Source organism: Fundulus heteroclitus, chromosome 3 (genome assembly GCF_011125445.2).
Source record: "Fundulus heteroclitus isolate FHET01 chromosome 3, MU-UCD_Fhet_4.1, whole genome shotgun sequence".
NCBI classification, from domain to species: domain Eukaryota; kingdom Metazoa; phylum Chordata; class Actinopteri; order Cyprinodontiformes; family Fundulidae; genus Fundulus; species Fundulus heteroclitus.
In genome coordinates this window covers 27007813-27019314 of record NC_046363.1, presented here as the reverse complement: position 1 = coordinate 27019314, position 11502 = coordinate 27007813, and the positions used below count along the sequence as shown (strand labels likewise).

The window sequence follows — 11502 nt, the reverse complement described above, 5'->3', positions numbered from 1 at the left end:
CAGGCTTGTTTCCATTTCCTAATAAATTTCATTTCTGTGATCATCTGGGAAAATGTATTTACATTTTGTATCTTTTTTTTTCTTCTGCTAGTTAAAGAAGATTTAGTTACCAGACAGGGAAGCTGACGGTTACACATTAATGAATGAAAACCTTCGTTACGGTGCTCGCTCTCCATCAGCTAATAGCCGCTCTGTTCAGGACTTTTAATGCATTTCTATAACCTCTTATATGAACGTGTTATTTTCTGACGTCTTGGTTACGGACAACAGATATGCCCTGCAAAAATATTTGATTTCCAGTCCAGTTTAGCTTAATCCATGTAACCATGTTTATATTGCTGTTACGCATGATGTGTCTCCTGGTTGGTTATTATTTTGTCCAAGATCCAAATCAATGGCAGCTTCTGGGTCAACTTGGTAATAATCAGTGAAACATACAAGGAAGTCCGCATGTCGTCATTTATATAGGAGACAAAGTCCACACGGAGAAAACAAGGAAGTGTTTCATAGCTAACGCTTCCCTGTGGAGAGACGGTTGTTTTTCCACTGAATTTGTGACAAATCTGTCTGAAGGATGGCCGGCGAGCAGCAGAGACCAGGCTCGGGTAACGTCTACAGCTATACTCACTCATGTGCTTTTAACCTTGAATTATTAAATTAAACCGAGGAAAAACTCATCTGAGTGATAATCTGGATGATAATGCAAGCTGGTGATACGGAATCAACACAGCGCACAAAGACCCTTTTGTTTTGTATTCCAGTGCTCACAGGGAGTGGCTACCAGGAGTCACTCAGGTTACGCTGGGGTTCCTCGCAAATGTCCACTCAGAATTACCAACACTTCAACTGGGGCACGAGCCACGCTGTGGAGGATGAAAAAGGCGGTTCTGAGCCGGCCCGAGAGCTCAGGAGCACCCCTTTGACCATGGCTCAGAAAAGAGAATTATGGTATGAAAACTCCTGATGGGTTAGAGCAGGGTTGTCAAAATCATTTCTATATGGGGCCACTTTGGCATCATGAAGTCATTAAAAGGGCTGGTTGCACATGTATAGACGGTACTTTTCATTTCATAATTTCATTCCAGTTCACATAGAAGTATAAAAAGTGCAAAGTAACATAAAAGTAGCAACCTTAGGCCCAGTTTATACAGTTTATCTGCAAAAAAGGTTGATATTGGGGTGAGTTACACTTAAAGGAGGCACAGTTTTAGCCACTTTATACACTTTAGGATATATGCCTCTACTTTATGACATGATATGCCTTTTTTTTAGCTCTTGAGGGCCGGATAATTTACCTTGACGGGCCGGATTCGGCTCGCGGGCCTTGAGTTTGACACCTGCGGATCAGAGGATTGGAAATGAATTCATAACCCTTGAACCTACATTTTGGCACTTTAAATCAACAAACCCCAGTCCTGTTTAATAGGGCATTAAGCGATAGACCAACAAAAAGTAGAACGTAATTTTGAATATGAGTATATTTTTTTTACAAATACAAATCTGAAAAGTGTAGCATGCAAGAATATTTTTGCCCCCCTGGTTAAACACTTTGCAGAACCACTAATTACAACCCCAAGTCTTTTAAGGTATATTTCTGTAGCTTTGCATTTCAAGGGAGAAAACATTTTGCCCATCCTTTGAAAGGTTAGTTAAGACTCAGTAAGACTGGACAGAAAATATCTGAGTTGCAGTTTACCTGTCTTGCCACAAATTCTTGTCTAGACTTTGACTAGGCCATTCTGAAAAAACTTCGATCTAAAGTTTAACCATTCCGTCAAATTTTTTCCCCACCTGAGCTATGCATCTTTGTAGCTCCTCCAGAGTCACCATGGGTCCTGTGGGTGCTTCTCTGATTAATACTCTCCTTGCCGGGCCAGTCAGTTTAGATACTACGTCTCGGGAGGTTTGCAGATGCGTCATAATCTACATTTGGAAAACTTGCTGTCCTTTCCTTTCCATTTCACAACTAAGCACCAATTTGTGTTGATCTAAACAAATAAAAGCTGAATAAAATATACATTAAGATTTCTTATCTCTGGCCCATTGTCCTGCATGTTTTAAGTGTTTCCCTGCTGCCCATTACCTGAGTTAAATTAATGGATGATTAACAGGCTTCTGCAGCACTGAGGTGTGCTGAGGAAGTAATGTGATCCTTTTAATCAGTTGTAAACATGAAGGACTGCGGGCCCCCAGGGATCAGGGTTAAGAAACGTTGATTTAGGTTGTGGATGAAAAGTAATACAATGTGGGACAAGTTTTCTGCAAGGCACTCTAGGTACTCATTAAATTAAAGATATCGGTAAACCATCATTAAAACGTTGCACCTTAATGTGATGGAGGAAAAAAAAAGACACCTCACTATCCTCTATCCTAGACTATCCTCACAAATAATAATCTTTGGTCTCTAAACTTTTCTTTAATGGAAACAAAATAGCAAATTACAGCAAATAAATTCCCCCATTCAGAATCATGTCACTTAATAATAAACCAATCATTTTAAAAGCCTAGCCTCATTTAAAAGTAATTATATACATTACTTCAGCCTGTTTGGCATATCGCTGTCCCTTTTAAATGGTATGTCTTGATAAGTTGAGAACTGTAATTAGTTTATTCAGAGTTTTACTTGCTCTATTTTGAAATTGATGAAATTTGTGCAAAGTTGAAAAGATTCAATTCTTATCGTCTTTTCACCCGTTCAAGGTTTTCCTTTAAAAATAAAATGAAATCAAAACATATTTAGTCTTGTCTTTTATCAATCGCAGGCAGGTGCAACAAATGCAGGTCCCCTCTCAGATCAGCGGAGGATCCTGGAAGCACAAAAGGACCAAATATGTGCGGAAATTCAAAAGCCAGCTCAGAGAGTTTCTTTACTTTTTCTCACTGTGGGGCAAAACCCTGCAAAAGATTGGAGGTAGGGCAGCTAATTTATACCTGCAAATGGCCGTAAATGGAAACAGCTCGGGCCAACATGTGAAACCCTGCTCTCTTTTACCCCACAGGGAACTTTGGAGGTGGTGTCCAGTCTTACTTCTTCTTCCTTCGATTCTTGGTGGTTCTCAATTTTCTCTCCTTCCTGCTGCTTGGCGGATTCGTCCTCATCCCCAACATCGTATTCAGATCCGTGGGGACCGAAGTGGGGAACATCACAGGTGACGTTTTGTCCCTTCTGTTCCCACACACAGGTTTCAGTGGCGCACGTTATCTTTCTTGATATCAGCCTTGTTTCCTGTGTTCTCATCTTAAGCAGTTTCTTTTAATCAAACAGGAAGCACCTCTCACAGTTTAATCACACAGTTTCCAAGCAACGGCCACACAGAGCCGGAGGTGGGCTGTGAAGCTAGATATTAAAGTTACAATGATCATTTACATAACAGCACATCTGTAAGCATCAGCCAGACACATGGTTTAAATATCACACCATGTGAATGAGCTGGATGTCCGTGACATTATGAGACGTATGGCTTTTTTTTTTTTTATCCCTACTAGTTTTCCTTCTTTGTCTGTTTCTGTTAGTTTTATCTATTCTGGAATCAATGTGGCCTTTATGATCAGAGATCAATAAAATGTACAGAAACATAGTCGGCAATTATTTTGTAGCTCAGATATTTAAGCTTGTGATTGATGTGTTTTTCAGGTGACAAGGAATGTATGGAGTACAACCCTAATCCTCAAGGGTTGGTGGTCTTCTACGAGTTCTTTATTCATTTACTCTCAGGAACGGTAAGAATCTGTAATGAAACCCTACAAACCCGACTGACTTGTAGAAGGATTAATATGTTATTTGCCATGATTTTGGACTAAGTGTTACTACAGTTCAGGTCGCTACTCTATTCTTCCTTATGCAAAAATTTTTTGCCAACACAAACTAATTCTGCAGCAGCTCCATGGTCCAAGATACAGAGCTTTGCAAGTGTTTGCCCCACCCTGTCTGATTTCTTCACTTGTTTCTTTTGGTGTCACTTCAGCATTTCAGAATATTCAACAAACTTTAATACGAGGCAAAATTGCCCTGAGTGAATATAAAAAGGTGTTTTTGATTTAATTTATTAAAGGAGTAAGTTATGCAAATCTAACAGGCCACAGGGGACACTTCTCTGGGAGTTTTGGGCAAATCCTTTTTTGCAGAAGGGCTTGTATTTGGCCAAATTAAAGCATTTTTAAGCTTGAGAAGCTTGTTTAAGATCACACCACAGCATCTCAATTGGATTCAAGTCCAAGATTTTGATAGGCTGCTCCAAAACCCTCATTTTGTAAATCCACTAAGGACTGGCTATCAAGAAACGGAAAGCCCGTAACTCAGTCAGAGCCCATCCATCCATTGTCTATACCCGCTCATCCATGCAGGGTGGTGATGGGTCCAGCGGTCATTGGGCCAGAATTGTGGTACACCTTGGACAGGTCACCAGTCCATCACATGGCTACCCAAAGGCCAGATTTTGAATAGTAAACTTTGATAACTAGGATCAACTGGAATCTAAGTACTTGACTTGGAATCTGTATGATTTGATTGAATCAACTTTTTTTTTTTTTTTTTTTTTGCAAAGCACCTTAGGACAACATGTGCTGTGAGTTGGCACTATTTAAACAAACTGAACTTAATCAAACTCAAATTATCTTATTGGGATGCTATTGGGTGGCTTGAAACAGCCAAAGATGTAAAAACTAGCCTATATGGGGAAGGGTGTCCTAACTTTGTCCTCACATTGCACCTGTTCATATTTATCAGTGAGTGAAACAAGGCTCATTTTGAAATGTATTCTTGATTTAAAAAAAAATGAGGATATTTAATGGGGAGTTTTGATTTTTTTTTCATAACTATATGTCAATAATTGATGCTGACATGCATATTGCACATCTCACTGCCAGGGGCAACGTTATCTCTGATGCTATTAACTCAGTCATTATTAAATCAATTTCCTTAGCAAAATCCATATAGAAAAACTACTGAACACCCTGACTCCAATAGTTGCCGTCTAGATGGTTGTCCCATGACAGGAATTGGCAGGCGGTAAAAAATTTCAGGCTTTTTGAAGAAATGAATGATGGGAGTGGCTATTTTTCTAACTTCCTGCAGCAGCTAGTAGTGATGCAGGGCTATAGTACAAGCTAGTTTGTTGCTAAAAACAAAGATTTGGTTCTATCTGATGTTGCTTTTTTACAGTTTCTATACATTTTCCTGAATAACTGTCCCCTCTCTCATCACTATGCAGGGATTTATGGAGTATTCATACATGTTTTATGGCTACTACAACAATACAGTGGTGCAGGACGACAACTTTTCCTACAACATCCCCCTTGCATATCTATTCACTGCTGTCTTCTACTTCGCCTTTTGCCTCCTTTGCATCATAGTACGGTCAGTTCCTTTGCGAAACCTCACTACATTTACTGCTGAAAGGCAAAAATGTCATTGTATCCGTTTGTTGTTGTTACATCTAAAACCCAGAACGGAGGGTTCAGTCACGCTGACCTGTTCTCGTCTCTGTCTCGCTGCTCAAACGCAGAATGGGCAAAGCAGCTCAAGTTGCAGTGACGACCGGAGGCCGCAGTGTGAGCAACTACAGCATGACCGTCTTCACTGGTTGGGACTACGGCTGCCTGGGAAGCAAGGCCACCAAACTGAAACAGAGAAACATCTACTACCAGCTACAGGTCTGCGGAGAGCTCGCTGGGTTAATGTGTAGAAGAGCAAGAGGGACGGAGCCCTTCTGTTCACTTGTGTCCAAACATTTTGCCACGCTGGCCAAAATCTTAAAGATGAAAGTACTGACAGGCCAAAAAAAAGTTAATTTTCTTTTAACCACAAAACAGAGATGAGATTATTTTTTTGCCAGCTCAAGGCTAAATACATACATGTAATATACATGTAATATTTAACTGAAATGTACAAAAGTTTTAGATTTTTGTAGAATAGAGAAAATAGAAAATGCAGATCTGAAATACAAAACGGTGCTTGCATATTTTTATTATTAAAACCATTAACTAACAATTAATAATCTCCTAAATTTGGGTGGTAAGCTGTTCATAATTGTCTTGGAGTAAAAGAAAAACTTTGAGTCCATTTAGAGCAACAACTATAGGTTATGGGTTACTTTTACTTCAAACACGCTTGGTGAATTTGGCCAAGTCTAATTAATGGGTGCACCCAAGTCTGCTTTTGAATAAAAGTCTCCAAATGTTTGTGGTTTTATAATATCTTGCTTTCACAGTATGTAGAACCACAAATATTTAGTGTTTGTGGTAAATAGAAGCGGCTATTAAAACACAATATGTTGTGTTCGATGCTCAACATTTTCCATTTTTAGAAAATGTTTGTCTGCATCTTTTTTGAAAGGCTGACTTTCACTGAAAACAGTAAAAGGAAAAAAAAGTGTGTCAACCTGACAGGATACATCTATACCATCTGTGATTTCTGGTCCGACGGCTGCAAACGGACCACAGAATGCGGTTTGGAGCCCTTTGGTCTAACTGACCTGTCTTTTGTGTCTCTGCCAGGTGGATCTGGAGGAGGAGCGCCTAAAGAAGCATGCAGCCTCCCTCACGTTGTGCAGCAAAGTTATATTATACTCTTCGCGGGTTTTGATGTTTTTAGTTGCAGCCGGTCTCATCGGAGCGGCCATCTTTGCCATCAAAATAGCGACTGAATTCAGCCAAGTAAATTATGTAACACATCGCATCATGGTGCTGGTTGTTAAACGTGCCGGCTCATTCTTTGTCTCCGATTTCTGTCCAACAGGGAAATAGCGAGGTGGAAGGGATCCTGGGATTATTTTATGAGTATCTGCCTTCTATTGTCATCACCAGCGGGAACTTCTTGGTGCCTCTGCTGTGCGACCAAATCGCTTTGATAGAAAAATATCCCCCCGGCGCTACTGTGATAATGGCACTATTAAGGTTTGCAGTGTTTTTTTCATGTCTCTCTCAGTACTCTGAGTAAGCGTCCTTCAAACTGGGGTCCCCAGACATCCGGGGGTCCGTGAACCACATGTTGGGGGTCCATGAAACGCATGTTGTCGGATTAAGTATTTCAGGAAGTTGTTTAATGGGCACACAAAAGAGTTGTTTATCCAAATATTAAGGGTTTTAAGTTTATATTTGAGCTCATAAGGATAATTTTAACCTGTGTGGATTCGAGAAACTCTGTGACGATTAAATCCATTGATGCTGAGTAGCTCCTCCCCCTGCTGGAGATCTCAGTAGATTAGTTTAGATCAGGATTACAGTTTACTATCTAAGTTACCAATTACCAATCTATCATAATTTTACGGTGATTTAAATGTGTTTTTCTCTACAAAATTCCAGATGACTGAAACAGATAGATGGGAACAATAAACCATTGAGGAAATGTTTGATATCCTTGCACTACAAAGCTCCACCTTTAGCTCGGTGTCCTTCCAAAAAGTTCTACTTCTACCAGTGTTCAGGATAGATTTCCACTTGGTTTTGTTTGAATTGATCCTGGTTCCTTCAGTGAGAACCCAGAAGGTGGAAAAACAACCCCAGAAAACGACTCCGTTTCCTGCAAAGGTTCCTGTAGGGGAAACTCGCTTTCTGTGATATAAATCAAAACATCTTCACTTCTCACTTATTTCAAGCAATGTAATGTCTCATATTGCTCGTTTAATTGGTTGTCATGTTGCTTTGGTTTTCTAAACTAATTTAATGGGCAAAACAGAGAAAGAAATTCATTCAGCAGTCCAGGCACCAGCCAATCAAATCTGATGAATTGATTCTTGTGAGTTTTAGCATCAGTTTAAAGCACCGTCATTGAGTAACAATGTACTTGTGAATCGTGCAATTTTATAAAATAAAATTCTTACTAAGTTTGACCAAAACATACTCAATTCAAAGCTTCAAAAGGAAGCCGTGGTTCAGAAATGAGGTTCACCTTCTACAAATGACCCGGTGCTATGTGAGCCTGGAGAGGAAATGTCAGACGTTTACATATAATTATAAATCTGTATTATGATCTAACCCACATCTCCTAATTTTTTTCAGGGCAGTGATCTTACGTCTCATCAGTCTAGGCATCCTTCTCTACACCCTGTGGTACCAGATCACCTGCGGTGAAGACAAAGAAGACTGTAAACTGTGTCAATACAACCACGAAGCTTATCCGGTAATTACTTAGTTTCTGTGTGTTCAGTGAGAACACGTAAACTGAATATTGCTTCAGCTGTGCAACCCAAAGAGGACAGACTTCAGGAAATCCTCAAAAGAGACCTGCTATTGTCTTTTTCCCCTTCTTCGGCTTGCTTTGTTTTCAGATGTTTGAGCCTAGGCGGAAAAATCAAAGGGGTCTGCACCGCCAGTCTGAGAAAAGAAACACGTTAGATAGCCATGATTATGGTCATCGCCCATTTGCATTGACCATTTATGGTGTAATATAGGCGTGTAGAGGCCAGAACCTGGTACGCAATCGTTCAGGTGCAGCTGTAATCTATACAGAATCTTATTTTTTTTTTTCGTACGCCTTTCTCTTTTTCTTGGCGTACGTACACGGTTAGTATGGATTCTTCGCAATGTTTTATAAACGTTATGTAAACGTCTGAATTTGAAAGAAGTAATAAGAACTGCATATCTCTATCCTTATTCTGGCTTTTAGCTAATAAAAAATAATTTTGGTTACCCTGATAGATCTAAAACAGGAAAAAGTTTCGTCTGATTTAGTGTCAGACAGTGAGACAAAAAGGTTATGTCTTTTTATAGTGTATGTAAACATCTGGTTTCAACTGCAGATAATGAGGGGAAATGAAAAGCTCTTTGGATTATCTCTACCTTCTGTTCAGGATCTGTTTCCCAACCCCTGCAGGAACGGAGGGGCTGAACGTTGTCAGAGACTCCATACGCCCTCTCCATGAACCTTTTGAACTGTTGCCACCTGTCTCTTCTTGTTTGTTTAATGACGTAGTGCTGGGAAACGCGTGTGGGACAGGAGATGTACAAGCTGACGCTGTTTGACCTCCTCGTTAACATCGCACTACTCGTGCTGGTCGAGTTTCCACGCAGGTATGAATCATCACATAAAGATCCAAGTTCCACTAAAAGGATTGGGGTAAACAGGTCTGTGCACCAGTCCTGACATCTTTGACGACATGGCGTTAATATGTGGTGTTTTTGTTTGTTTTAGGATGGTGGTGGACAACTGGTCCTGCAAGTTGTCCAAGTGGGTGGGTCGGCAGGAGTTTGTGGTTCCCTCCAACGTGCTCGGGCTTGTTTATGGTCAGACCGTGGTCTGGACGGGAGCTCTCTTTTGCCCTCTGCTGCCACTCATAAACACGGTCAAGTTTGTCATCCTGTTTTATTGCAAGAAGGTGAACCTGCAGCTTTAACAGAGTCAGCGTCTTGCACAGTGCTTTATAGTTTTGTCCCTAATCCTTGTCACTTCCCTCCACAGATCACACTTTTCTACAACTGCCGTCCAGCAATTAGGACGTTTCGGTCCACCACCTCCGCCTTCTTTTTCCTGGCAGTACTCCTGTTTGGCTGGATCCTAGCCCTGGTTGTCATGATTTATAGTCTAGCTGTGTGAGTGCTTATTTTTGCACCGATTTCTTTGCACCTATTTTTTCCCGTTATAACAGATCTGCTTGTTCTTTCAGTCAAAACTGTAAACATTAGCAGGTTTAGTCAAGCTGCGATCACTGCAGTCTTGGCATTTATCGGTGGATGTAATTTAACTTTGCTTCATGAAGGATGATTGTTTTCTTCCTTTCCAAACAGAATCCATCCATCACAGGCCTGTGGGCCTTTCCGTAACTTACCCAGAATGTGGCAGACGGTTCCAAACTCTTTCTACAATCTTTCTAAAGTAACACAAGACTTTCTGTTCTTTATCGGCTCACAAGCTTTTTCTATACCTCTTTTTGCCCTATCATGGTAAGTACAATTTGGCTTCTGATCAAAATGCTGACACTGACTGTACAAGTTCATCTTAATCAAATAAAATACCACATAAGACATACTTTATTTCGAATAAAATTCAAAAAGAGAGACTTGTATATTTCAGATTGATAACACGCTGATTGACTGTGGCTTATAGTTTATGAAAAATTCAAAATTCAGTATAGTAGACAATTAGAATATCACTTACGACCATTATATAAATAAATAAATATATATATATATATATATATATATATATATATATATATATATATATATATATATATATATATATATATATATACATATATATAACTTAGCAATTGGACAGTTCTTAACTCAGATTTGGTAGTTTCTGCAATCTTGAGGTTTTCTCTGCTTGATGCATTCAAATGATTTGACCCTTCTGAATCAGGCTGACATCTTTTCCACGACCACAGGATGTCGTTCAACTTGGTTGTTTGAGAAATGAGAAGTACATCATTGCACCAATTGGAGTTAAATAACTTGTTGCCAGCTGAAACATAATCACCCATGCAGTAATTATCCAATTGGAGGCTCGTTCCTATTTGCTTAGTTAAATTCAGGTGGCGACTTTTTTTTGGCCAGGCAGTGTATGTATATATATATATATATATATATATATATATATATATATATATATATATATATATATATATATATTATAAATTGGGTTTGGGGCTTTCATTAGCTATAAGCCATAATAATCAAAATTACCAGAAATAAGCTGTTAAAATGAATCACTCTGTGTGTAATGAATCTATATAATATGCTATTTTGAACTGAATTCCAGACATAAATTTTCATTTTAGTGATGTTTTTATTTATTAAGATGCTTTTATATTTCAGCTTCCTGTATATCACTGAACTTTTCAAGGTCCATATCTAATTGTGTCTGTTTCCTCTCCTGCAGTGTGGTTATGTGCTACATCATAGCTTTAGCCTCTATCTATGGAAAATCGGTTGCATTGCTGCGGGCTCAACTTAAATTAGTATGTTATATTTATGTGAAATAATTTCTTAAAATCTGACAATCTGTATGCTGTTCTTAACATTTCCAAATAGGGTATGCTGTGTAACCAATGCCGTATTTTTGGTTAACAGGTAGGACGAGATAAACAGTTTTTGGTAAAGCAGATTGAGACGATGAAACTTCTAACACAACAGCAAAATGAAGGAGAACAAAAATGAACTTAATCTGTAAACCGTATTTTTGTGTTTTCATGTTTTTTCATGTGTTTTGAAATATTTGAATAATATAACAAATTGAGAATGTAACTGAAGACTGTTGTATAGAGTGAATGACATAAAAAACCCTTTGAGTTGTAGTAGGCAATTCTGCACAAAGAATAATATAGATGTATTTTCTCTCTAAGATAAGATATAATCATTTAATCAGAGAATGTTCATTATAAATTATTTAATATCTAATAAAAAAATCTTTATTTTTTTTCAAAGGTGATTTCAAAATTACTTCATGATGCCATAATAAACACACAGTGTAGAACAACATCATGACTAAACTCAACGACATGGATCTAAATGTAATTTTGTAAAACTATATCCATCCATCCATCCGTCCATCCATCCATCTTC

At 38.8% G+C, this 11502-nt stretch overlaps 1 protein-coding gene across 1 annotated transcript; it reads left to right on the top strand.

Annotated features, from left to right (window-relative positions):
* Nucleotides 1-139: 139 nt before the first annotated feature.
* tmc4 (transmembrane channel-like 4) lies at nucleotides 140-11493 on the top strand. The gene is made up of 16 exons (XM_021318142.2): nucleotides 140-605; nucleotides 762-948; nucleotides 2763-2911; nucleotides 3000-3149; nucleotides 3635-3720; nucleotides 5211-5356; nucleotides 5505-5652; nucleotides 6496-6654; nucleotides 6737-6894; nucleotides 7999-8119; nucleotides 8912-9009; nucleotides 9131-9314; nucleotides 9398-9528; nucleotides 9724-9879; nucleotides 10820-10898; nucleotides 11011-11493. The coding sequence occupies exons 1-16, from the start codon at nucleotides 575-577 to the stop codon at nucleotides 11095-11097; spliced, it is 2070 nt and encodes a 689-aa protein (XP_021173817.2). The 5' UTR covers nucleotides 140-574; the 3' UTR covers nucleotides 11098-11493.
* Nucleotides 11494-11502: the final 9 nt, after the last annotated feature.

Excerpts from the sequence above, each read along its gene's own strand:
- tmc4 (XM_021318142.2), top strand. The coding sequence starts at position 575 with ATGGCCGGCGAGCAGCAGAGACCAGGCTCGG. Across the intron at positions 3,150-3,634 it reads CGAAGTGGGGAACATCACAG|GTGACAAGGAATGTATGGAG; the intron begins GTGACGTTTTGT and ends TGTGTTTTTCAG. Across the intron at positions 8,120-8,911 it reads ACAACCACGAAGCTTATCCG|TGCTGGGAAACGCGTGTGGG; the intron begins GTAATTACTTAG and ends TTAATGACGTAG.